Here is a 24,834-nt window from a genome sequence, read left to right on the forward strand (position 1 = left end):
CCTGACAACCTCTGGTCCAATCAGTGGCCACCTCTACTTAAAAAACAGACTATTACTCATTTCCTAAGCAGAGGCACAGCAGATAAACCAGACAGAGGACTGTTCCTGTCTAATAAATGTATCTTTAGTTAAGCAGATGTGTACATGACTTCAGCCGATGGCTAGTTGGAATTTTCTTAGTTTGATAACCTGGATTCACTCTCCTTTTAGGAAAGATAAGAGGCAACAATTATTGCCTGGCATCACTGGAAACATTGCAAACCAAGGCCATTTACCCGTTCTGATTTTTTTTTTTTTTTTTGAGACAGAGTCTCACTTTGTTGCCCAGGCTAGAGTGAGTGCCGTGGTGTCAGCCTGGCTCACAGCAACCTCAATCTCCGGGGCTCAGCGATCTTTCTGCCTCAGCCTCCCGAGTAGCTGGGACTACAGGCATGCACCACCATGCCCGGCTAATTTTTTGTATATATATTTTTAGTTGGTCAATTAATTTCTTTCTATTTTTGGTAGAGACCGAGTCTCGCTCAGGCTGGTTTCGAACTCCTGACCTTGAGCAATGCGCCCGCCTCGGCCTCCCAAAGTGCTAGGATTACAGGCGTGAGCCACCGCGCCCGGCCTCCGTTCTGATTTTTGAAGATAGCTCAAGTAGTGTTGAGATTAAAGATTTCATAATAAGGCCGAGCACGGTGGCTCACGCCTGTAATCCTAGCACTCTGGGAGGCCGAGGCGGGAGGATCACTCAAGGTCAGGAGTTCGAAACCAGCCTGAGCAAGAGCGAGACTCCGGCTCTACTAAAAATAGAAATAAATTAATTGGCCACCTAAAAATATATACAAAAAATTAGCCAGGCATGCTGGCACATGCCTGTAGTCCCAGCTACTTGGGAGGCTGAGGCAGAAGGATTGCTTGAGCCCAGGAGTTTGAGGTTGCTGGGAGATAGGCTGATACCAAGGCACTCTAGCCCAGGCAACAGAGTGAGACTCTGTTTCAAAAAAAAAAAAAAGATTCCATAATAAGTGAAGTGGGCAAGGACCCAATTCCTCAATTACACAAATGCCATCCAGTTTACATCCTTAAAGGAAATATATTGCTAGATGTTCACGTTTATGTATAAAGATACTATTGCTGCCCGCCACCATCTTCTTAAAAATTGGAAGCATTTTATAAGTCTAAATGTAGTGACAGTTTCAAAAACTGGCTTAAAATCTTCAAGTTGCTTTGTTAAGAGCAACAAGTAGCAGAGAAGGAATGAATTTCAGTGGAAATATATTAAATTGAGACAGAACATAGACTAAGGCCGGGGGTGGGGTGGGGAGGAGGTTCTTGCAGTTCTGCATGGTGGCAAAGTAAACATACAAGTATTTTTGCAAAATAATTGTGAATTCCTAAGATTTCTTGATTCTAATTTGAAAGATGTGGTAATCCACGCAGCTACTAACAGGGTCAAAGGCAATCTTGATCTATAGTTGATTAAAAACAAACAAACCAACAAATATTCATCAGGTATTAACACTGCGCCCAGTTCCTACTGGGTGTTTCATCTCCTTGAAGAGTCAAGGTTAACACGTCTGAAGCAGCACCAAAGTACAAGATAAGAGATGGTTAAGTGCTAAATTACGTTATCCTTGACATGCTTCTTTTTGTACACTCTTGGAAATCTCATTTCTCATGACTTTATCTAATAACTATGTAGGTCAGTGTTTCTCAGTCTTGAGTAATAATGAACTGCTACAAAAATTTCTCATGTTCCCTCAGTCTGCAATGAAGCATTTTTATTATTATTTTACCCAAATGTACCCATCTAAAAATAGTCACTAACTACTTAGCTTTATGACTCTTAATTATAAAAAACAAATTTACAACTTAAATACAGAAAAGCTATACAATCAACAAAATTTAAAGTAATTTAGTGGCACGGATGATCTTTTACTGAAAAAAAAAAAAAATCACCCCTCCTATCCTGAGCACGGTTCTGCCAGCAGGTTCTTTTGTGTTCAATGGGCCTTTCTCGCTGTGATTCACGGGATGACTCAGCTCTTACCACTTTATTCAAACTACTGTGAACCTATTCTTCATATACTTCCTGTGGAAATTTTTTTGCCTGTAATTTGTATAAACACATCATATATGTACTAACTCTGCTTGCAATATTTTCTCATTACTTGGCAACAATAATACTGTACTACAGATGGTCAACCTGGTTGAAATACAGATGAAAAGGTGAGAAATATACTCTTGGGTGATACTTGCTATAAGGAAGCTGTCCAGATGGCCCCAAATTTTCATCTGCTACTTTTAAAATATTGCCATAGATATGAAGATATGAAATCCTCATTAAAAGGCATAAAAAAAAATCCTCATTAAAAACCCAGAGCATCTGTGGTGGGCACAGCTGTGTCTCCTAGATGCCCCCTAGGAGGAAGTGTGTGGTGCCCTGGCTATCAGCAGCCAGCCTCTGGCTCTCAGTTCCTTTAGAGTTTGCTCAGCTGCAAAGAGCTGCTGAGCCCAAGGGCTCATCCTTCCCCAGGTGCCCTCACTGATAGAGGCAGCAGTTTTAAAACCCGGTTAGTTCCTCTGAACAGGGAGAACTCTGATGGGTCATATATGTGGGGTTGGCTGAGGCTTTGTCAGCCTGCATGCAGTTCCAATTTCCCCTCCCAATTGTGCTTACCCTCCTCTCTCCTATTATGACAGACTCCATCTCAGTGTCTGCTTCCAAAGAACCCCATGAACAAGGGCTCCCCCAGATCTCTCTGAGGACCCCCCAGAGGAGTGAGAATGCCTCTTCTGTAGTCCTGATTCTTCTTATAAGTTTCCAGCCTAAAAGTTCAGCTTCTGATTGTATGTTCCTGATGGTACTTCAAATGCAACAGGTCCAAATCTGAGGCATAACTGATCTCTTATGCTTTTGCCTCAGAACAGTGTGTGTGTGTTTTCTGCCTCATAAGGGTATTACTATTTTATTCCCAGAGCATCAAAAGTTGGGAGATAACTCTGGTGGCTCACATGCCTTGCTCTGCACATCCGGTCTATTATTCATGCTTCTTCACATGGGGAGGTCTTTGCTCTTTTCTACAGGAATCTACTTCCCTCTGAAAAAGGGATGCTACTGAAATTATAATGGAAAGCTTCTCTTTGCCCTTGGGATAGCTATTGTTTTTAATAGTTTTGGGTTTCCCTTCCCTTTGATTCTGCAGATGTTAAATAACTTTTTTTCTCCTACAAGACGCATCCACAAAATTGCAACCCACAATCACCTACTTGCTTTGGAGCACAATATATGGGCTCAAATATAAAATAAAATAGTAATGCTTTGAGGGGATGACAGCAAATGCTAAGGGCTCTACTTTTCCTTCTTCAGTTAGGATTAGTGTGGGGCAGTCATTAAAGAAAAACATTTATTTTGTCCCAGTTTAAGGTAAAATACATTCAATTTTCTTTTCTTACCTTTCATATTGCACTAAAAAGTAAAGAAAAGCAAGTCTTGACAAATGCCAGAATGATAGTTTTATAATATAAATAGAGACTAAAGCATGTGTAAATGTTATTATGTAGTATAGAAGTCTAAGAAAACATATATTTTCTTAAGCAGTCAACTCATCGAAAGATACTGATATTTAAAGTTGAAAGTTGCGTCGTCAGTTGAAAACGAGAATCTGAGATGTTTGTGAGGGAGAAATTGTCAGGAAAGCAGTAGAACATTTCCTGGCCGTGGGTGCAGTCTTGAGGATTTATGATAGCCATGACGAATCCAAAAACCATCACCACGGCACCAATGGGAAGCATGACACAGGATATAATCTTATCTGAGTGTGTCCTCGGTTCTTCAGACAGTTTCAGATAACAAGCTGATGGAATGATAAAAATTAGGGGAGCTGCACAGAGCACACCCTGTGTGTTGAAAACAAGAAATAAGATAATGTTACTGGACGGGAGCATTCTTTGAACGGCTTTTTAAAACATTTACAAAATGTATGTTTCATTTTACATGTTAAACGTTTCGTAAGGTCAACTGAATCAAAAGAAAAGAAAAATAATTATAAGAAAGACTTGGAAATAGTTTTTTCCTTTTCCAATGGTATATTTATAAGTGAAAGCAATAAAATAGCATAATAGTGTATCAGACTTAAGAAGAGATGGTCAGAGAATAATATATAAAATAAAGCAAATATTAAGACTGACTTCTGGCAAACTTGAAATTTCCCATATTTTCAGTTACATCATATTTCCTTATACTCATTTAAAATTACTGTATATTCACTATGCCTTTCAAATTTGAGTGGCCTATTTGTCATTTGGGTACAATTGGGAAATTTTGGAAAATTGAATGGGACATACTGTCTTTCCTCTTTACTTGAGCTTGCATGGAAGTAGTGCCTGTCTGTGAGAAAGAAAACTATAACCCTAAAGGCACTGAACATGAAATAACACTTCTAAATCCTCTTTCAAGCAAAACTAAACACGTTAATTACTCTAGAAAACTGACAGCAGAGATAAATGACTATAATTCATTCACCTTCCCCCACGGCTATGGATAAATCCTACCTAAGGGGGAGTGTCAGATGGAAAATGAATGAGTAGAAGAGTTATCTGTTATAAAAATACCAAGAGTTGTTGACTTCAAAGGAAAAGACTTACCCCTTTAATCTAATTCTCACTAGAAACATGGCAAATGATAAAACTGTTAAAAGTTAATGCATTTTAGATAATATATTGTTCTAATTATGTTAAATGTTAATTATATTACATATTAAAAATATAACATATTATTAATAAAATATTTAAAATTTTATGAGAAATGTTATTCTCTTAAACCATAAAAACATAAGATTTTTAAAAATAAATTTTATTGGCCGGGTGCAGTGGCTCACACCTGTAATCCTGGCACTCTGGGAGGCCGAGGCAGGAAGATTGCCTGAGCTCAGGAGTTTGAAAGCAGCCTGAGCAAGAGCGAGACCCTGTCTCTAACATAAATAGAAAGAAATTAGCCAAACAACTAAAAATAGAAAAAATGAGCCAGGCACAGTGGTGCGTGCCTGTAGTCCCAGTTACCTGGGAGGCTGAGGCAGGAGGATTGCTTGAGCCCAGGAGTTTGAGGTTGCTGTGAGCTAGGCTGATGCCACAGCGCTCACTCTAGCCCAGGCAACAGAGTGGGACTGTGCCTCAAAAAAAAAAAAAAAAAACCCAATAAAATAAATTTTATCATATATTTGAGGCTTACATGATGTTATAGATAGTAAAATGGTTCCTGTATTGAAGCAAATTAACATCTCTGTCATCTCACATGGTTTTTTGTAATGAGAGCAGCTAAAATCTACTTAACAAAAATCTGAAGTACAATACAATTTTATTAATTGTAGTCTTCATTTTGTACATTAGATCTCTACTTGTTCATCCTACATATCTACTACATTGGATCCTTTGACCTACATTTCCCCATTTCTTCCCTCTACCCTCTTCCTGTGGTAATCAAAGTTTTATTCTCTATCTCTGTGTATTTGACCTTTTAAAAAATATATTTCACATATAAGTGAGATTATGCAATATTTTTCTTTCTGTGTCAGGCTTATATCCTTACCATAATGTTCTCCAGATCTATCCATGTTGTGGCGAATGGCAGATCTTCTTTTTTAAGGCTGAATAATAGTATGTTATACACACACACACACACACACACACACACACACACCACATTTTCTTTATCCATTCATCCATTGATGAACCTTTGGTTTTTTTCCATATCTTTACTACTGTGAATTATGCTAGAATGAACATCCAAATATCTTTATGAGGTGGTGATTTCATCTCCTTTGGGTATATAACCAGAATAGGAATTTCTGGAACATATAGTAGTCTTTGTTTTGTTTGTTTGTTTTTTTAAGGCAAGCATGAAAATGAGGTTTATTGAGGAGAGAAAGACAGGATTATAGGGCAAGAGCAAGACATGGGTTTACAGAGCATCATATATACGCTACCGATGATGACTAGCACCGTTGTCACAGCAAAGGGAGAGCAAAAGGAAGTGCAAACGCGTAGTAGTTCTTTTTTTTTTAAATTTTTTATCTTATTTAATACTGCTTTTTCTTTTTTTTCCCAAGGGATTGGCCTTTGAGCGTAGTAGTTCTAATTGTAATTTCTTTAGGACTCTTCATACTGTTTTCCATAATGGCTGTACCAATCTACTTTCCCACCGATGGTGTACTAGGGGTTCCCTTTTCTCCACACCCTTGGCAACAACTGGTATCTCTTGTCCTTTTGATAATAGCCATCCTAAAGGATGTGAAGTGTTATCTCCTAGTGATCTTAATTTTCCTGATGATTAACAATGTTAAACACCTTTTCATATATTGTGGTGGCCATTTTCATGTCATCTTTGTAGAAATGTATATTCAAGTCCTATGCCCACTTTTTTTTTTTTTTTTTGAGACAGAGTCTCACTCTGTTGCCCGGGCTACAGTGCCATGGAGTCAGCCTAGCTCACAGCAACCTCAAACTCCTGGGCTCAAGCAGTCCTTCTGCCTCAGCCTCCCAAGTAGCTGGGACTACAGCAATGTGCCACCATGCCCGGCTAATTTTTTTTATATATTTTTAGTTGGCCAGCTAATTTATTTCTAATTTCTAATTTCTTTGCTCTGCAGAAACTTTTTAGTTTGATATAGTTCCATTTATTTATTTTTGCTTTTGTAGTCTGAGCTTTTGGTATAATATCCAAAAAATTATTGCCAGGGCTAATGTCAAGGAGCTTTCCCCCCTATGTTCTCTTCTAGGAATTTTATAGTTTCAGGTCTTATATATAGGTTTTTTTTTTTTTTTTTTTTTTTTGAGACAGAGTCTTACTCTGTTGCTTGGGCTAGAGTGCCAGGGTGTCAGCCTAGCTCACAGCAACCTCAAACTCCTGGCTCAAGCGATCCTCCTGCCTCAGCCTCCCAAGTAGCTGGGACTACAGGCATGTGTCACCATGCTTGGCTAATATTTTTCTATTTTTAGTTGTTTTGGCTAATTTCTTTCTATTTTTAGTAGAGTCGGGGGTCTCACTGTTGCTCAGGCTGGTCTTCAACTCCTGAGCTCAAGCAATCCTCCCGCCTCAGCCTCCAGAGTGCTAGGATTACAGGCGTGAGCCACCGTGCCCGGCCACATTTAGGTTTTTCATCCATTTTAAGTTGATTTTTATGTATGGTGTAATCTAAGGGTCCACTTTCATTCTTTTACATGTGGAAATCCAGTTTGCCCAGCACCATTTATTGAAGAGATTATCCTTTTCTCATTGTATCCTCTTGATACCCTTACCAAAAATTGCATATGTTTGCATTCACTTCTGAGATCTCTATTATGTTGTTTCTGTTTTTATGCCATTACTGTACTGTTTTGATTACTACAGCTTTGTAATATAATTTTAAATCAGGAAGTGGTGATGCTGCCAACTTTGCTTTTCTTTCTCAGAATTGCTTTGGCCACTTGAGTCTTTTGTAGTTCACATGAATTTTATGATTGTTTTTTCTATTTCTGTGAAGAATGCCACTAGAATTTTGATGGGGATTGGGTTGAAACTGTATATTGCTTTGGGTAGTTTGAACATTTTGATAATATTTATTCTTCTAATCCATGTACACAGGATATCCTTCCCTTTATTTATGTCTTTCATTTATTTGTGTTTTCTTCAATTTCTTTCATCAGTGTCTAGATTTATAGTTTTTGGTATATAAATCTTTTCTCTCCTTGATTAAAATTATTCCTAAGTATTTTATGTGAATTTTTTGATTCTATCATAAATGGGATTTTTCTCTTGATCTCTTTGTCAGCTAGGTTGCTATTTATGTATAGAAATGCTACTGATTTTTGTATGTTGATTTTGTATCCTTCAACTTTACTGAGTTAATTTATTAGTTTTAATTCTTATTTTGCAGAATCTTTGGAGTTTTCTGCATATAGGATCATGTCATCTGTAAATAGAGATAATTTTACTTCTTCCTTTCCAATTTGGGTGTCTTTTACTTCTTTTTCTTATCTGGTTACTTTTGCTAGTATTTCCAGCACCATGGTGAATCAACGTGGTAAGAGCAGGTACCCCTGCCTTGTACTGGATCTGAGTAGAAAATCTTTAGCTTTTTCCCCATTGATTATGGTATTAGCTATGAGTTTTTCATAAATGGCCTTTGTTACATTGAGAAATGTTCCCTCTATACCTAAACAGTTAGAGTCATTGTCAAGAAAGGATGTTGAACTTTGTCAAATGTTTTTTCTGCCTCAAGTGAGACAATCATGTGGGGTTTTTTTTGGTTTTTTTTTTTGTTTTTGAGACAGAATCTCGCTTTGTTGCCCAGGCTAGAGTGAGTGCCATGGTGTCAGCCTAGCTCACAGCAACCTCAAACTCCTGGGCTCAAGCAATCCTCCTGCCTCAGCCTCCTAAGTAGCTGGGACTACAGGCATGTGCCACCATGCATGGCTAATTTTTTCTATATATATTAGTTGGCCAATTAATTTCTTTCTATTTATATTAGAGACGGGGGTCTCACTCTTGCTCAGGCTAGTTTTGAACTCCTGACCTCAATCGTGTGGTTTTTATCTTCTATTCTGTTAATGTGATATATTACAAATGTTATATTCTTAAATCATAAGATGTAAGTTTTTTAAACAGTCAATAACAAATGTGAAAAAATAACAGATGTGATATTATTGGTTTATAATTAAATATAATTTTTCCATATATATGTTTTACTATATTAAAACTTATTATGTAAATTTATAATTATATATAAAAGTAGAAAAAATAGTATAATGAAACCCTATGCAACAATCACCTATGGTTTAAGCTTTTTGGCACATTCTTTTGGTATATTTTCCCCAGTGAAAATCACAGAAAAATAAATTTGAAATTGAATGATGTAAAATAACAAACTATACCTTACAAATAGCTTTAAAATAACTATTTTTAGTAACACCAATTAATAAAATTACTGTTTGTTTTATACTGAGCACCATTTCCACACTGGAAATATTACAAATATGATTCCAGTAATATAACTATTTTTATTTTTATAAAAACAAAAAAGTCCAGAGAAATAGAAATTAAGGGTGACACATTATAAAATCAGACTAGCCAGGCAGTATTTAAAAATTTGGGAAAGAATAGTAGGGACCACACTACATGGAAAATATTTCCACAGTAAGATATATAAGAATGAGAAAATACTAAAAGGTACCAAAAGTGCATTCTAATGTAACATATATGCACAATATACTTTTGCCATTTATTGCACCTGAATACAAATAAATATGTACAAAGGTACACAATAAATAAAAGATTAGTTGTTGTATGGCTAATTAAATGAATTATGGATTCCACAGACTCTATCATGATACTTAGAATTGACAATGCTTTTTAAGTTATGGAAAATACTGTAGAGGTCATTCTATATTTATAACAAAAAAGTATTACCCTTTGATTTCTTTGAAATAACAATTTATGGCGTCCACTTGCTCAAGATTTCTTGGGTGTGGCTCAAGGTAAAAAGTAAAACATTTAAATTAAAAAATGAAAAAGAAAAAAAGAATTTATGAAAATAACAAAAAAGTAATTCAAATACAAATATATGTATGTGTGTGTGTGTGTGTGTGTGTGTGTGTGTGTGTTAAGTCTCATCTCTTTGTAGGACAAACATATGAAGCTAACTCATCTGGAACTACAGATGGTGAAGATGTTATCAGGATGAAACTGCCCCAGCCACTGCTAAGAAGCTGTCATCAGTCAGGCTTTTGGTACTCTTCCAAACCTAACTTGCTAGGCAGTGCAAAGTAATGGGTGTTCTGTTTATGTTATAATTCTTAAGAGTTGAGAAAGCAGCAATTAGAGGAAAAACTATATAGTTCATATTTGTACTAGAAGTCCAGTTGAATATCTTGTTTAGATACCAGTTACTTTCTCGATATTTAAAAGCTCAGTTTTACCAGAGGTTGTTGCTAAAAGTCAAGAACATCAGGAAAATGATAGTGCAATTCCATCTGATATATTCCCTATAAATTAGTTCAGCTTATTTGATCTATTTAATGTAGACTTGCTTGAGGGTACACAACTGGCTTTGGAATAATTTTTGAAATTGCTTGACAGGATGTAAAACCATAACTGCTTATTAAAAGACAATAAAATATAGTCTCATTTATAAAGGCAGGAAAGCATTATTCATTGATAACAGCACTTTTGATGCCAGGGCATTTTGCAGTTTGAAGTACAGAAAGAATAGAGGGTGTTGAAGATTTTTACTGGCAATACAGATTGAAAAAGTGACTGAATTCTACTTGAATAGAAATCTCTCAAATGATGCAAGGAAACTGAAAACTAAATAAGAGAATATTTATACATCTTTTTAATTTCCACTTTGTAATCAATTCAGAGTCATGAATTTCATTCCTGTACTCTAAAGAGAAACTCTCTCAAGCTCAGGAGATCTTTGGCAGCTTGGATTGTGGCTTGTTCACCCTGATGGTTGTATTTCTGGGCTCTTGCTGGGTGTTTGGCTTACTTTCTTCCTTCCACTGTAAGCCGCACACAATGCTTGTTGGGCTGGTTATGCTGGCCACAGGTACCAGCTGCTTCATTTTTTTTTTTTTTTTTTTAATACTGCTGCAAGTAGAAACCCATGGGGCCCAATTAATGCAGATGCCTCTTTCTCTAACAGCAACATTAGTACCAAAGTGCCAGATTCTTATTACTAAGAATGGTACTTACATTTGTTTTATTTGCTTCTAAAGTGAGTTCTGTAGAATTAAGGGCACATCTGCTTTGGAAAAATATTTCATTATTGTCTACTGCCATGAAAACAACAAAATAAGAGGAAAGTTCTAAATGGGGCTTTTCTTTTTATTGACTAACATAAACCCAAATCATTTTATTTTATTTAGTTATACTAAATGACAGTATTTCCCTAACTTTGCAAGATCTGGTTCTAATGTACATCTATCTCATCTGTGAAGGTCATTGGTCTACTTACTGATGATTCAGAAGCCATAATAAAAATTCATAAAATACTACAATTATTATCTGAGATAAAAGCTATTAACTAAATTCCTAAGATACTGAGATAATTAACTAATACAAAAGTTATTAACTAAAAATTATTGAAACAAAAAAGTTTGATCCATTTTATTTAATTTCTGGGTATTTATTTTACCCCATTATGAAAGTCTATCCATATGTATTATGTGTTAATTTTAACTTTACTTACAGATAAACTCAGTGCATAGATTTTTAGTTTAAAAAATGGATAGAGAAATGAGCAGAATTATTTTACATAATTTAAAGCCTTACATTTAGGAAATCTCAGAGTAGTATAATGATTAAGAATGTGGGCTATAGATCCAGATGCCTATGTTCAAATCTTGATTTTTCTACTCATAACTAGTATAACCTCAGACTATTTAATCACTCTGTGCCTCAGTTTCTATATCTGTAAAGTTAATATGTATAAAGGGAGATAATGCATGTCAAGTACTTGGCACAGAGAAAGTACTCAATACTTGTTAGCTCACATTATCATTATGAATTGGAACATAATATGCTTTAGTTGCTTCTAATGTGTTGCATAATCTGCATGTGTTAGTTAATGACATAAATGGTGCTTGATTTAGGTCTATTAAACATGGTAAGTGTTCACACAAAAGAGAGTTGAGTAGAAGCCTCAATATGTTGTTGCTCATACCAGAAGACTTTTATTGATTAGGAAAACATATGTTTTCAGGTGGTCTGACAGAGAATGGAGACCCTAGATTTATTAATTCTTACAAAGTACTTTAAAAGTAGTATAATTGTCTTGGGTTATTAGATCATAACAGACAATTTAGCACACACTTCTTTAATTATTTTTCCATGCGTGTTTATATTTAAGAATCTAGAATCATGTTTCAAATTTTTAAAATAGTCCTCCACAGACAACTCAGAACTTGACTTTGTAATAGATACTTAAAGTATTCTTCTCTGATTATAATACTAGAATTCTGTCCTAACCCCCAAAAATTTTCAATGTAAGTATAATAGAGAATATTTAATGTGATTCTGTTCTTATAATTTTGTTTTCCATTGTCATGGAGATTAAAAATTAACTTTACAGAAAGTAATGGTTAAATTTACAAAATATGTATCATTCCTGAAAAACGAGCAGTATGTATATGCTTGGTTAACTTAAAGGGAATAAAAAATTTATTAGGCTATCAAGATGTAGTCAATGTTCAGGCAGATGATGAACATTTTTTCTTTTATAACAAATTCCTGCAATATTAAAAAACAGACAAACTTAGGGACTCAAATGAGAAATTTCATAAAACAAGAAAGAAACAGGGATAGAAATCATTATGTTGATCATCTCCATGGCATAAGTGAAAGATTACTACTACTGTCAACACCAACAATTTTTTTAACACTTAATTTCCTGGCACTACATTAAAGAACATCTCTTATGTCCGGGAATATTTATTTACAGAAAAAGTCCTGAACTGTGGTCCCAAGGGACAATCAACCATGCAGTAATTTGAGCACTGTGTTCTTAGCTCTGTGCTAGATACGGTGGAGAATGGGGAAGGTGGTTAAATACTCTTGTCTTCAAAGAGCTTACCATTTGGTAGGTGAGGCAATCTTATGGACAGCTCAAACGGTAATGATTTGAAATAATCAATTTAGTGCATAAATCAATTTAGTGCATTCACGTAGCAGTGATCCATTTACACAAATCAAGGTTAGTACATCAAATGATTTCAAATGGAAACTATTAGCTTTTGGCTTATGCAAAATTGGGAAGAAGGTAAAAGTTACCTTTGACATTTGTTCCCCTCTCCTATGAGCTTTCTTTCCTTTGTGGGTGGAATAGACAATTCCCCAGTCCTCTGAGGTTTTGGAAAGCTGACCACTTCCTACTTTCCATTTACAAGAAAATTCGCAATAGTATGTCCCTGAGTGAATCTCCTACTGCCTTTATCTGGAACATCAAATCAAATTGGCATCTGGAGGGGATAGTGACTTGGACACTGACAATAACACCTTTGCGTATGCCTCAGTTCTCAACAAAATGAGTAAACGATGATTTGGGATTCCACCTGGAAAAGTCTGCCCTCCTTGTAGTGCATAACTAAGAAGTGCTAAGTGGTCAGTGAGTCTGATTAGAAATTCTGTAAGGATTGTATTAATAGAAGGGGAAGACTAAGGGATAGATCCACTTCCATTCCCATCTCACCAAAGGCACCATTATCCTAGTTCCACAAAATAGAACCATAGAGAGATTTTTGTTTGTTTTTTTTGGTATTTTGACTACAAGCCTAGATCTGAATCAAGGAGTCATTCTTTTGTTTTTTGGGTTTTTTTTGAGACAATGTCTTACTCTGTCGCCCAGGGCTAGAGTGCCATGGTACCCGCCTAGCTCACAGCAACCTCAAACTCCTGGGCTCATGCAATCCTTCTGCTTCAGCCTCTCCAGTAGCTGGGACTGTAGGTATGTGACATGATGCCCAGCCAGTTTTTTTCTATTTTTAGTAGAGATGGGGTCTCATTCTTATTCAGGCTGGTCTCAAATTCCCGACCTCAGGGATCCTCCTGCCTCGGCCTCCCAGAGTGCTAGGATTATAGGCATGTGCCACCATGCCCAGCCTAAGGAGTCATTCTTAATGTATCCCCCTCTATCCCTTTATTTTCCCAATTGAATCTGTCACCAAATTGTGTCAATCCTGTCTTAAAAATGTCTTCTGGGAGCCCATTCACTTCCCTCTGTCTTCTGTATCACCTATTTAGCAATCGAAACTTTATGTTCATTTGTGAGAAAGCATAGATCCTTTCTGACTTCCTTCTATCATTATACTCTATTGTGTAGTGCACAGCAATTAGTAAATATATGATCAATGAATAAATGAGTTAGACGTTGCAATAGACCTTGAAGTCTTATAGATTTGGACAGAAATGAAAGGAAAATAATCATAATAGGAAATAAAAAACAGATAAGCAAAGGATAATAGGAAGAATTGATATGGCTTATTCACAGACCAAAATAAGGTTGACCAGAGCTAATGGAAGATTTGGGGAAATAAATGAGAAATAGCTTTCTATAGAAGGCATAGGATCAGATTATAGAGTCAATGAAGTTTATACTTGCTTGGTTAAAAAAAAAGTGGAGGTTTTTAAGTAGGATGCTAATAAATTGAAAGAAGAACTTTTTTGCTTCGATGTGATAGTTGAAGCAAAAAAGCCAGGATTAATTTTTAGATGTGATACGATGAGGAATTAGATTTAGGTGGTGGCAGTACAGATTCCAAAATAAAGGTCTAGAGAGAGAAAAAAATATTTAAAGAAGAAGAAATTGGGCCACAGTCAGTGAATGTGCAATATGGATATAACTCTATTCCTTCCATATTTTTAATGACTCTCACTAGACATATTTTTACTCAGCAAAGAAAATTCCAAATTAACTTACTTTATAGTTATTTTTAGTAATATCTATGTACTATAGCAAATAAGATATGCAAAAGTGCTCTAAAGCAGGGTTTCTCAACCTCAGCACTAGTGACATTTGGGATCAGATCATTCTTTGCTGTGGGGAGCCTGTTCGGTGCTGTGGGGTGTTCAGCAGAATCCCTGGCCTTTACCCACTGGATGCCAGTAGCACTCCTACCCAGTTGTGACAACCAAAAATGTCTCCAGACATTGTCGAATGCCCCTGGGGAAAGGAAGAGCAAAACTGCCCCCATTTAAGAACCACTGATTTATTTTTATTTTTATTCTTATTTATTTATTTATTTAGAGGCAAAGTCTCACCCTGTTGCCCGGGCTAGAGTGCTATGGTGTCAGTCTAGCTCACAGCAACCTCAAACTCCCGGGCTCAAGCGATCCTATTGCCTCAGCCTCCCAAGTAGCTGGGACTACAGGCATGCGCCACCATGCCCGGCTAATTTTTTCTATATATTTTTAGTTGTTTGGCTAATTTCTTTCTAGTTATAGTAGAGATGGGGCTTCGTTCTTGCTCATGCTGGTCTCGAACTCCTGAGCTCAAACAATCCGCCCACCTCATCCTCCCAGAGTGCTAGGATTACAGGCGTGAGCCACCACACCCGGCCAAGAACCACTGATTTAGAAATATGTAGTCCTATAAAGTACACAGTATCATCATTACAGATATTTATTCTTGTACTACAAACACATTTTCATTCCACTTCAGAAAGTGACACTTGTGTTAAGAAAAATACATCTTATGTTAAATATAAACATTGTTTTTTAAAGGGAATTTTAGAATGGAGTAAATCTTTAAATGTACTTACATTAAGTTCTAAAACTATTCCAAGGCAGTCAATCAGCAATGACACAAGCATGGCTATAGTAATGATAACCACTGTTACAACCACGTGGAAAACTGATGAAAGATTCCCACCAAAAAACACATTGGCAATTACCTGCCAAATAAACAGATTATTTTGAGAGGGACCCAGGATTTATTGAGAGAGTATTTCATAAAAGCTGTATAAAATACTACCAATAAGGCAATTTATCAAGTCTCAAGTCACTAGGAATGTTCTACCTTTTTCAAAGTACTTGCACATAGACACGCATTATCAATAACAAGTATTCTTTGTTGAATATTTGTTACTATTAGTCAGTGAATTATATTGCAGACTCATAGTATGACTTACCAATGTTTGAATACATGTATTTCTCAAGTATAAGAAACCTTGAAAATTTACCTTATTCTTTTTCCTTGAGCCTAACAAGGTTACTATTATTATAAAACAAACTAGACACTATTTAGATTATTTGAATGGCCTCAAAGGAAGTGGTTATCCCATTTCCTTTAATAATAATGTGTAATATCCTTTACTAATAGGAAATTCTCTATAAACTAAATCCTATTTGTTACAATTTAAGTCCACTTTATACTGCCTTTCCTCAACAAAAATGGAGAAGAGTTCATCACTATTTTCTTTTTCTTTTTTTATTTTTAGACAGAGTCTCACCCTGTTGCCCGGGCTAGAGTGCCATGGTATCAGCCTAGCTCACAGCAACCTCAAACTCCTGGGCTCAAGCGATCCTCGTGCCTCAGCCTCCCAAGTAACTGGGACTACAGGCATGTGCCACCATGCCCGGCTAATTTTTTCTATATATTTTTAGTTGGCCAATTAATTTCTTTCTACTTTTAGTAGAGACGGGGTCTCACTCTTGCTCAGGCTTGTTTCAAACTCCTGACCTCAAGCGATCTGCCCGCATTGGTCTCCCAGAATGCTAGGATTACAGGACTATTTTCAATTAATACTCAGACCAAGAAATCAATCAACAGTTACCAATTTAATGTGTCGCATACAGTGATATGGTTTACAAAGATAAAATGTCTAGGAGATGATTCCTATTCTCAGGAATTAATAATTCGAGATATACAATCAATCTGAAAAAACAGAGACCAATTTATAACAGGACAAAAAAAAAGATCAAAGAGGATTTAGAACTAAGAGGAGCTTTAGGTATTCAGACCTTTCTTCTTTAGAGTAATCTCCTTCATAGCATTCCTGAAATGTGCTTGATCTACCTTGGTTTGAGGTGGGGCTTGAAACATGAATAGCATTTGGAGCAGAATTATAGGCTACGGGAACAGTGTGAAAAAAGAGCAAAGAGGGAAGAACACGAACGATACCTATGGAGAGAGGGAGGAGACAGTCTAAATAGGGTGGTGGCCTTGTGCAAAGGACAGTGAGACATGAGCTGGAAATGGCAGCAGAGGGTCAGATGCTGGCAGATCATAAAGAAGCCAGCTCTCCAAGCTTTGCTGCCTAGATATGAAACATCCCCCATAGCTCGGATACTGCCAGGGTTCTGCTAATACATTAATGGTGATGCTAATAACTTCACTGCTTACAATTGGTAATGTCTTTCCAAATATCATCTTATTTAAAATACATTCTTATAGATGCCTCTATGATATAATTGTGAGAGTGAAAAATCACTTAGTGAGGCAGGCAAGTGAGAAATATTTATTAACAGTAGATAGCCTTTTTGGCACCCTTGTATATGGCTGGCTACTTTACCTATGAATAGAAATGGTTTTCACTACGCTAAACGTCAACTGTATATTTGTGTGTGTGTGTGTGTGTGTGTGTGTGTAGAAAGAAGAGAAAGAGAAGCAAGTGACTGGGAAAGGTACACCCAACATTCTCTGACAAGTATTTGCTACTGTGGCAGAGATCTTGATTTTATTCTGTCTTCCTGTCACGGCAGCTAGAAAGGAAACTCAAGTTTCAAGTACTAAAGACATAAGTTGTGCAGGTGAAGTGACTCAGATCGTCCACAGGCAGTTTACCAGAAACCACACGAGAATGTACCATTTGTTCTTGTTGATCTAAGACCAGATTTGAACCTAACGTCCTGGGCAGAAACTAAAACACTACCATTTCCTGCATCTGACAGTAGTTAGCACTGGCTCTTAAATTTTGAAAAAAGTCTTCATAAAGTAACCTCAATTCAGTCTACTTCTCCCTGGTCATCAAGATAGAGGACTGGCCTGTGGATTGTACTTTTCTAAGTGAGCAAAAGTGCTAACTGTGAAGGACATGCACAGTGCTGAACATTTCCCTCTCGCGCTTTCCAGAGCGGTTCCTCATGCCCGGCGCTGGCTGAAGGTAAGCGCTGGCCTGCCTCAAGAAGCCTGCCAACTCCTTAGTGTATTTAAAGCTCTGTAGACATTTCACTTCACACATTACACCCATTCACATGGTGTGCTGTGTAAACAGCCTCTTCGAATAGATCCTGAGACTAAGCTCTTTTCAGTGTGATTCCTGAAAGAACTGCTGTGAAGGAGGATCATTTTTTACTGTGAACTGGGCCAGTGGATTTTTAGCTGACAGCATAAGGAATTCCTGACAAGCTATGTGATCCCATTTTGCGCCAAAAGAATTAATTTGCTTTCAGCTAATCTTTCTCCACAAATCCAGGTGGTCCGTGATATAACATGATTTAGAGCTGACTTCTAAATGAAATACATTTATATGTAAATACTATACTATATACTTAAATTGTTTGTATTATTTTTGTTATATAAAAATGTAAATAAATAAATATATTTATGTAAATATATAAATAACATATATCTGTAAAACTGAAGGCTTAAGTTCAATTTTGGTTCTTCACGGAATATAAGGTACTTTAGTTTTTAAGAAACAACACAAACAATTAAAATCTGATCTATGGTGTCTTTAGTACATGTTGACTTATAGAATATCTCAGCAAAAAGACAATTTTGTAAAACTTGTTCTGAACCTTGGTACTTAGTTACTTTGTGAGAATGCCATTAAAAAAAGAAAACCCAACAACCTTAGTTTGGCTGTTACTAAAGGCTCACATTCACTTTGGAATGCAGTTGTATAAATATTTGTGCTTATGGTAATATAAACCAAACTAACAAACTTAATTTTCAAATCCAACTTTTAAAAAATTATCTCATAAACATCTGAATATAAATTCATTTTTAAACTCTGAAAAAAAATTTTATAAATGATAACACATGTTATGTACTTGGGAATTTGCCAAATTGAATTATTTATAAATCTCCCTAAATAAAATGCAATAGAGAGATCACCTGGATAAAGTGTTGAGGAGGGATTGTGCTTACCTCTCTAGTCACGAAGCATTCCATGGGGTACGTCAAAAGGACAGTGATGCCATAACAAAACCTCCCAAATGTTACCAGGTTATCACTTCTACAATAATTTTCAAATAAGTCTCCTAGAAAATAATATGAAATAAGTTGATTTACTAGATACTGTATATTTGGGGTAACTAATAAATTAAATATTAGATATTTATTATAGTCATGCATCACCTAAGGGACCCCATAGAAGACAGTGATCCCATAAGATTGTAATGCCTGTATTTTTACTGTATGTTTTCTATGTTGAGATATATTTAGATATACAAATACTTACCATTGTGTTCCAACTGCCTACACGATTAGCACTGTGGCATACTGTACAGATCTGTTGCCTGTGAGCAATAGGTTATACCATGTAGCCTAGGTGGGTAGTTGGCTACCCCACCTAGGTTTGTGTAAGTACACTCCGTGATGTTCACATAAGGATGAAATTGCCTAATGATGCATACCTCAGAATGTGTCCCTGTCATTAAGCAGCAAATGACTGTATATAAGTGAATCTTCATAAACTTCATTTCCTTTAATTAAGAGAACAACACGAGATGAGCCTGAGCAAGATCGAGACCCTGTCTCTACTAAAAATAGAAAGAAATTTATTGGACAACTAAAAATATATAGAAAAAGTTAGCCAGGCATGGTGGCGCATGCCTGTAGTCCCAGCTACTCAGGAGACTGAGGGAGGAGGATCACTTGAGTCCAGGAGTTTGAGATTGCTATGAGCTAGGCTGACATCATGGCACTCTAGCCAAGGCAGAGTGAGACTCTGTCTCAAAAAAAAAAAGAGAGAGAACAACAGATTACCAGGCTAAATATAAGTTTTTGCATTCAATAATGATGCAATTATTCATTGATTTTTAAACCAGTACGTGTTCTGCTTCAAGATAAATCCACCACTAATAGTTTTTTTTTCTCTTATTTTCATTGTTTGTTTTGGGTAGGTTTACCTCAAAATTTGAATCAACTTCTGAAAAATACTTTATCCATTGTCTTCTTACATCAGAATCAACTCCCTAAATTCTTGTGCATTGGCTTTGTAAACTTGCTTCTGGTCTTTGTTTCTGGTGAGTAAGTGACTTCATTATTTTTTTAAAAAATGTCTGTTAAAATAAACAAATTTCCTTTTGAAATGCTATTCTTAGATCAAGAACAATCCTGAAAGGAAGAGTAGACCAGTACATCTGGGGAGCTGGATTTCCTGTATATCATGCTATAGGGCTTAATCACAAACTTGGGGCCACCACAAGGAATTCCAAGCATATATTGTCTTTCATGTCATCTAATGAGTCCAAGTATAAGTGTACTGATTAAAAACTGTGACAATATGGCTATTTCCCAGAAAGAACATTAAATTTAATTAGTTTTAAACTAAATGATGGACCATGTAAACCTTAAAACAATTCTTATCTAGAGAGTATATTTTCTTAGCTATCTATGAAGAAATACAGGGATTTAACTGGGCAAAGAAGTCATGTTAGCAAAAAAACATTTACCAACACTGAAACAGAGTATTTGGGCCTGTTTATTTTCTGAATATAATATGCTTAGATTTCAAAATTGTGGTCACCTTTTTTTTTGAGACAGAGTCTGACTCTGTTGCCCGGGCTAGAGTGCTGTGGCGTCAGCCTAGCTCACAGCAACCTCAATCTCCTGGGCTCAAGCAATCCTCCTGCCTCAGCCTCCCGAGTAGCTGGGACTACAGACATGCACCACCATGCCCAGCTAATTTTTTCTATATATCTTGAGTTGGCCAATTAATTTCTTTCTATTTTTTAGTAGAGATGAGGGTCTCGCTCTTGCCCAGGCTGGTTTCGAACTCCTGACCTTCGGTGATCCACCTGCCTCGGCCTCCCAGAGAGCTAGGATTACAGGCATGAGCCACTGCGCCCGGTCACCTTTTTAAAACTAAACCAAATCAAAAATTAGATTAATGTCACTCACTACTACTCTGTTTAAAAAGAAAAAAAAAAACCAAAATCATAATACTTCTGTACTTTTTTCCATTAAAATGCAAAATATCCTAAATGACCTGCTTCTTCCCAGGATTTACTTTAAGTGACTCTCCCCTCCACCCATCTACTAGAACAAATGTACATTACAATGTCCCTTTCAGGCAGAAGATTAAACCACAAAGCAAAGGTGGCAGAGACCTGCTTCAAGGTTGATTGAAAACATTCCAGCACTCTGAAAAAAAAAAGGACTAACTCCCTGTTCACTAACCTCTGCTAAGAAATGGGCCCTACATCTTTTCAAAACTCACTGGGAACGTCAAGAAGAATCCAGAGTTCCCTCTGCCTCACAAGCTGAAATTTGTCTGCTGAGAGGGATAAGAAAAGAAGCATGCAGTTTGCACAAATAAGACCAGATTTGCCTAAGGAGAAATGTTCTAGAGAAACAATGCCAGCTTATTCCAGCTTAAATCTAAGTGTATTTTAGGGAATTATAGCTAGGGCAAAAACAACAACAACAACAACAACATCAAACACCTGTCAACTTTGTTATATAAGATTAATTACATCTGAGCAATTACCACTGATAAAAACACCAGGAAGGTATAACTAACAAAAAAGATTTATGTCATACAGAGAAGGCATTTAAAAACCAAGGTCCTGCAGGGACTGGAGCCCCTGGGCCACTCATTTTGACAAACAATGTAGCAATCGTGATACATGGTAATGTTTTGAACACAATTCTTATCAGGATTTTCAAGGTCACTTTATTACTGCACTCTAAGGACACATGCATGTATCATATTTTTGACCTCATTGGAATTATGTTAGTCATTATTTTTGAAGCCATCTTTATTTCCTGCGAAATATCTGCCTACAATCATAGTGACCTATAACCTCTGTTCAAAACAAGGCAGCCATTCTCCCAAGAGCACCCCAGTGTCTTCAGAAAACGAAGCTAAGAGAAGCTGAAAGCCAAGGAGCAGCTTTTAGTGGGCTTTGCTTGACTAAAATGGGAGCAGTAGAAAGAGAATGGAAAAAATACTGGACTTAGGAGTCGGAAGACTTGTTTTCTAGTTTGTCATCAGCCAGCATGGGCAAGTTGCTTCACCTCTTTGTGTTTTAATCAGGGGTAAAACTAGTTATTCCACTTCCCTTCAAAGGGTTGTTTGAAGGTCAATGAGATAATAGACCTGCAAGAGCTATGAAGTCTATGAATCACGGCATTTAGCCGACTGTCAGACTGCCCTGAATATTACACTACAGAGATGATTGAATGTAAGAGCCAAAGGATGTCGAAGAGATGACTACTTAGTTGTTGGGCCTGGTGACTACAAGAAAAGAGAAGTAACTTTGGAGGGAGGGAGGGAAAGGGAAAGATGATGTTTTATGGGAAAGATGAGGTTTCATGATTAAGGTAAGAATGGGACAATTGAATAGAAATGTCCTGCAGGCATCAGGCTGGAGATGAGAAGAACGGTCTGGGTTAGAATTAAACAATGAAAGTGTCTGGAGAATTTGTTGAGAGAAAAGCAAGCCACATGCCTGAACCAGTTATCTGGGTGGGGTGGGGTGGTAGTGGAGTGGGGGATAGAGAGGGCCAAGAGAGAGAAAAGAAAGAAAAAAATTATTAACAGAGGTAAAGAATAACAATGATAATACAGTAGTGCATTTTCCTCTAAGGGAGGAAAATTTGAGCAAAGAAAGGAAGTTCAGTTTTGTTAAGGGATTCAGAGAGATTCAGGAGAATCAGAACCAAGGAGGTTATTAGTTTTGGAGACTGGGAGGCCATTGGTACCTTTGAAAGCGAGGCTGCAGTGAAGTAGCAGGGAGGAAAGCCCGGATTCTCGTGCTTGGAAGTGGAAGCATGGAAGGAGAGAGTATGGACTACAGAACTAAGTTTGGCAGCTTAAGAAGGAAAAAATTAGGAAACAGGGACAACAGAAAGTCAGCAGGGTAGAGGAGAGAATGGGTGGAAGAGAGTGATCCTTTGAAATAGAACACTGGGCATACTTGTACTAATAATGAGTAGAACACTGGGTGTACTTGCACCAATCCACATGAACACCAAAATATGGCATGACTGAATCTCTCACTTTTACCTTGGGTGAAGCCGGTAAATGTCAGGTATCCACATGTGGCAAAGAGGATACAGATAAACATGGAAACCACGATGGATATATGGATGATGCGGGACCACTTCGCTACTGTGGGTTCTTCTAAAGAACTGTAAACTAAGAAGGAGTTGTGGTGGCAAATAAATGCTGCAATCCAAAAACAAAACAAGCATTATTAAAGCAAGCACCAAGGTTTCCTTTTTTAGTTCTGAACATTCAGAGATGTGTGCCACTGTAGATGCCAATGAACGGAAGTTTAAATATATCTATTTACTAAATATGTCAGGAAATAATTTTTCTAATAGCTCTGGGAATGAGAAAGTTCATTCACATTTAGGCTTATATGGTCTCTTCATGTCCCTTTTGATATAAACCAGGCCAGTTCAAACTTCTCTCCCATTTTGCTTTTCCTAATGGTTCTTCCCACCTTAAAGAAAATCTAAACATCACCATAATTTTTAGTCCATGGCTTCCTTTGCCATCTGGGACATAATAGTTTTAGACATCTGGCCAATTCATACTATAATACTTTGTGTGCAAGGGTTTGAAGAAGTTCCTAACACTTGCTAGACTTCCAAGTTAAGAAACAAGATGACTATAATGAGTTTTCTGCATAAGAAATAGATTTCTCCAAATTGAATCAAATTTTAGTGATGAGTGAGAAAAGTTTGAGCCTAATTTTATATTGGCACAAACTAGATCATATGCTGCTAATAGGAAGTCTAAAACTTAGGACATCTGCTATGCAGACATAAATATGAAACATCACTTTTTCATGGAACAAATGACTCCATTTTCAGAAAGGGCCTCTGAAACCATGTACTCACCAAAAGACATAACCCCAACGGCCTGAATGGCATTAGGCTTTGCAAATACCCAGGCATCGTCTGTTTTTGGTCTAGAAGAGAAATCAGTTAACTTGATAAATTATTAAACAAATTTAAGCATATCAGAGAAAAAGAAATTGTGTCACAAATATAAATCGAGTCTCTTTAAGCCAGAAATTAATAAGGAGCCCCCCATTAACCTTATTTAATCATGAGTAAGTTTCCCAGGAACATCAGTGCTATCTCTTAACCCCAGTCCTCTAAATGCATACCAAATAGTTGGGCAGATTCCATTTTTACGTATGTAAAAATATCCATGAATACTTTTGTGAATTTATTTTCTTATCAATTTAAGAATAAGCATTTATTATGCACTCATCAGTTGAGATAGTAATTGAGGGAGATACAAAAACTAATAATGCCCAATTAGTGCCCCATATTTTCCTCTTACTTATTTTTCCAGGCTCAACCTACCCTAGGGAAATTTAGCCAGCACTATAGTTTATTGAGGGAGGAGGACATGAACTAATATTTAATACTAATTGAGGATGTACTGATTATGTTTTGGGAACTCTGATGTGTTATTCCAATTAATTTTCACAACAACATGTAAGTATTATTATCACCATTAAACACATGAGGCAAGTCAAGCTCTGGATGGTGATATAACTTGCCAAGTTTACACACATAATAAATGAAACAGTTGAGATTTATCTTCTTGGTCTGTTTATTCCAATATCCCTTCCATGCTGAACAATCTATCAACGGCCTCAAATTCCCATCTGTGGATGCACTTCTCAAAGGAGTTTTGGAAATACATGCACTTTAAATAGCTTGAAGCAGCTTATATCCTAGTGGAATTAAACTATTTGGTATCGGTTGGGATTGGTCTACCTGGTTAACACACACTGAGTAATGATGAAGAGCACAGGCTCCAAGGTCAGAGAGCCTGTGGTGTTCTTCTGGCCTCTTCCACTTATTAGCTGTGTGATCTAAGGCAAGGAACTGAACCTCTCTGGGCTTCAATTTCTACATCTATAAAATGGGGATAATAGTCATGTCTAATTTATTGAATTATTGTGTAGATTAAATGACATAAAATATGTAAAACTTCTAGAAGAGAATTTATCACACAGTATATGCTCAATAAATGGTCATTAGTTTTATGATCATTGTGTATTAATATTATTATTATCTACTGTTATTTAATAAAAGGTAGCAAAAACTCTAAAAGTATGGTCAACTTCCCTGGAAAGGAAAGGCTTGAGTGAGACCCAAAGCAATGTATGAA

General features: G+C 36.6%; 1 protein-coding gene and 1 long non-coding RNA gene across 3 annotated transcripts in view; one reads left to right on the forward strand and one right to left on the reverse strand.

Moving 5' to 3' along the window:
• Window positions 1–1,457: 1,457 nt before the first annotated feature.
• Window positions 1,458–24,834, reverse strand: part of SLC38A11 (solute carrier family 38 member 11) — a 66,987-nt gene continuing 43,610 nt past the window's right edge. The window contains exons 8-12 of one of the 2 annotated variants that reach the window (XM_012750035.2): window positions 23,544–23,614; window positions 22,702–22,863; window positions 18,615–18,727; window positions 15,283–15,414; window positions 1,466–3,888 (exon numbers count right to left, since the gene is read on the reverse strand). In XM_012750035.2, coding sequence (XP_012605489.1) covers window positions 3,595–3,888; window positions 15,283–15,414; window positions 18,615–18,727; window positions 22,702–22,863; window positions 23,544–23,614 — 772 coding nt within the window. In that variant the 3' untranslated portion in view covers window positions 1,466–3,594. Of the gene's footprint in view, window positions 3,889–15,282; window positions 15,415–18,614; window positions 18,728–22,701; window positions 22,864–23,543; window positions 23,615–24,834 lie in introns of both variants that reach the window. The other variant, XM_012750037.2, reaches the window with a different exon arrangement.
• On the forward strand, window positions 17,467–21,112 carry LOC105863209 (uncharacterized). The gene is made up of 3 exons (XR_001150388.3): window positions 17,467–17,625; window positions 19,592–19,714; window positions 20,764–21,112. It is a non-coding gene; the product is annotated as an uncharacterized LOC105863209 (long non-coding RNA).

The sequence above is a fragment of the Microcebus murinus genome, chromosome 8 (genome assembly GCF_040939455.1).
Source record: "Microcebus murinus isolate Inina chromosome 8, M.murinus_Inina_mat1.0, whole genome shotgun sequence".
NCBI classification, from domain to species: Eukaryota; Metazoa; Chordata; class Mammalia; order Primates; family Cheirogaleidae; genus Microcebus; species Microcebus murinus.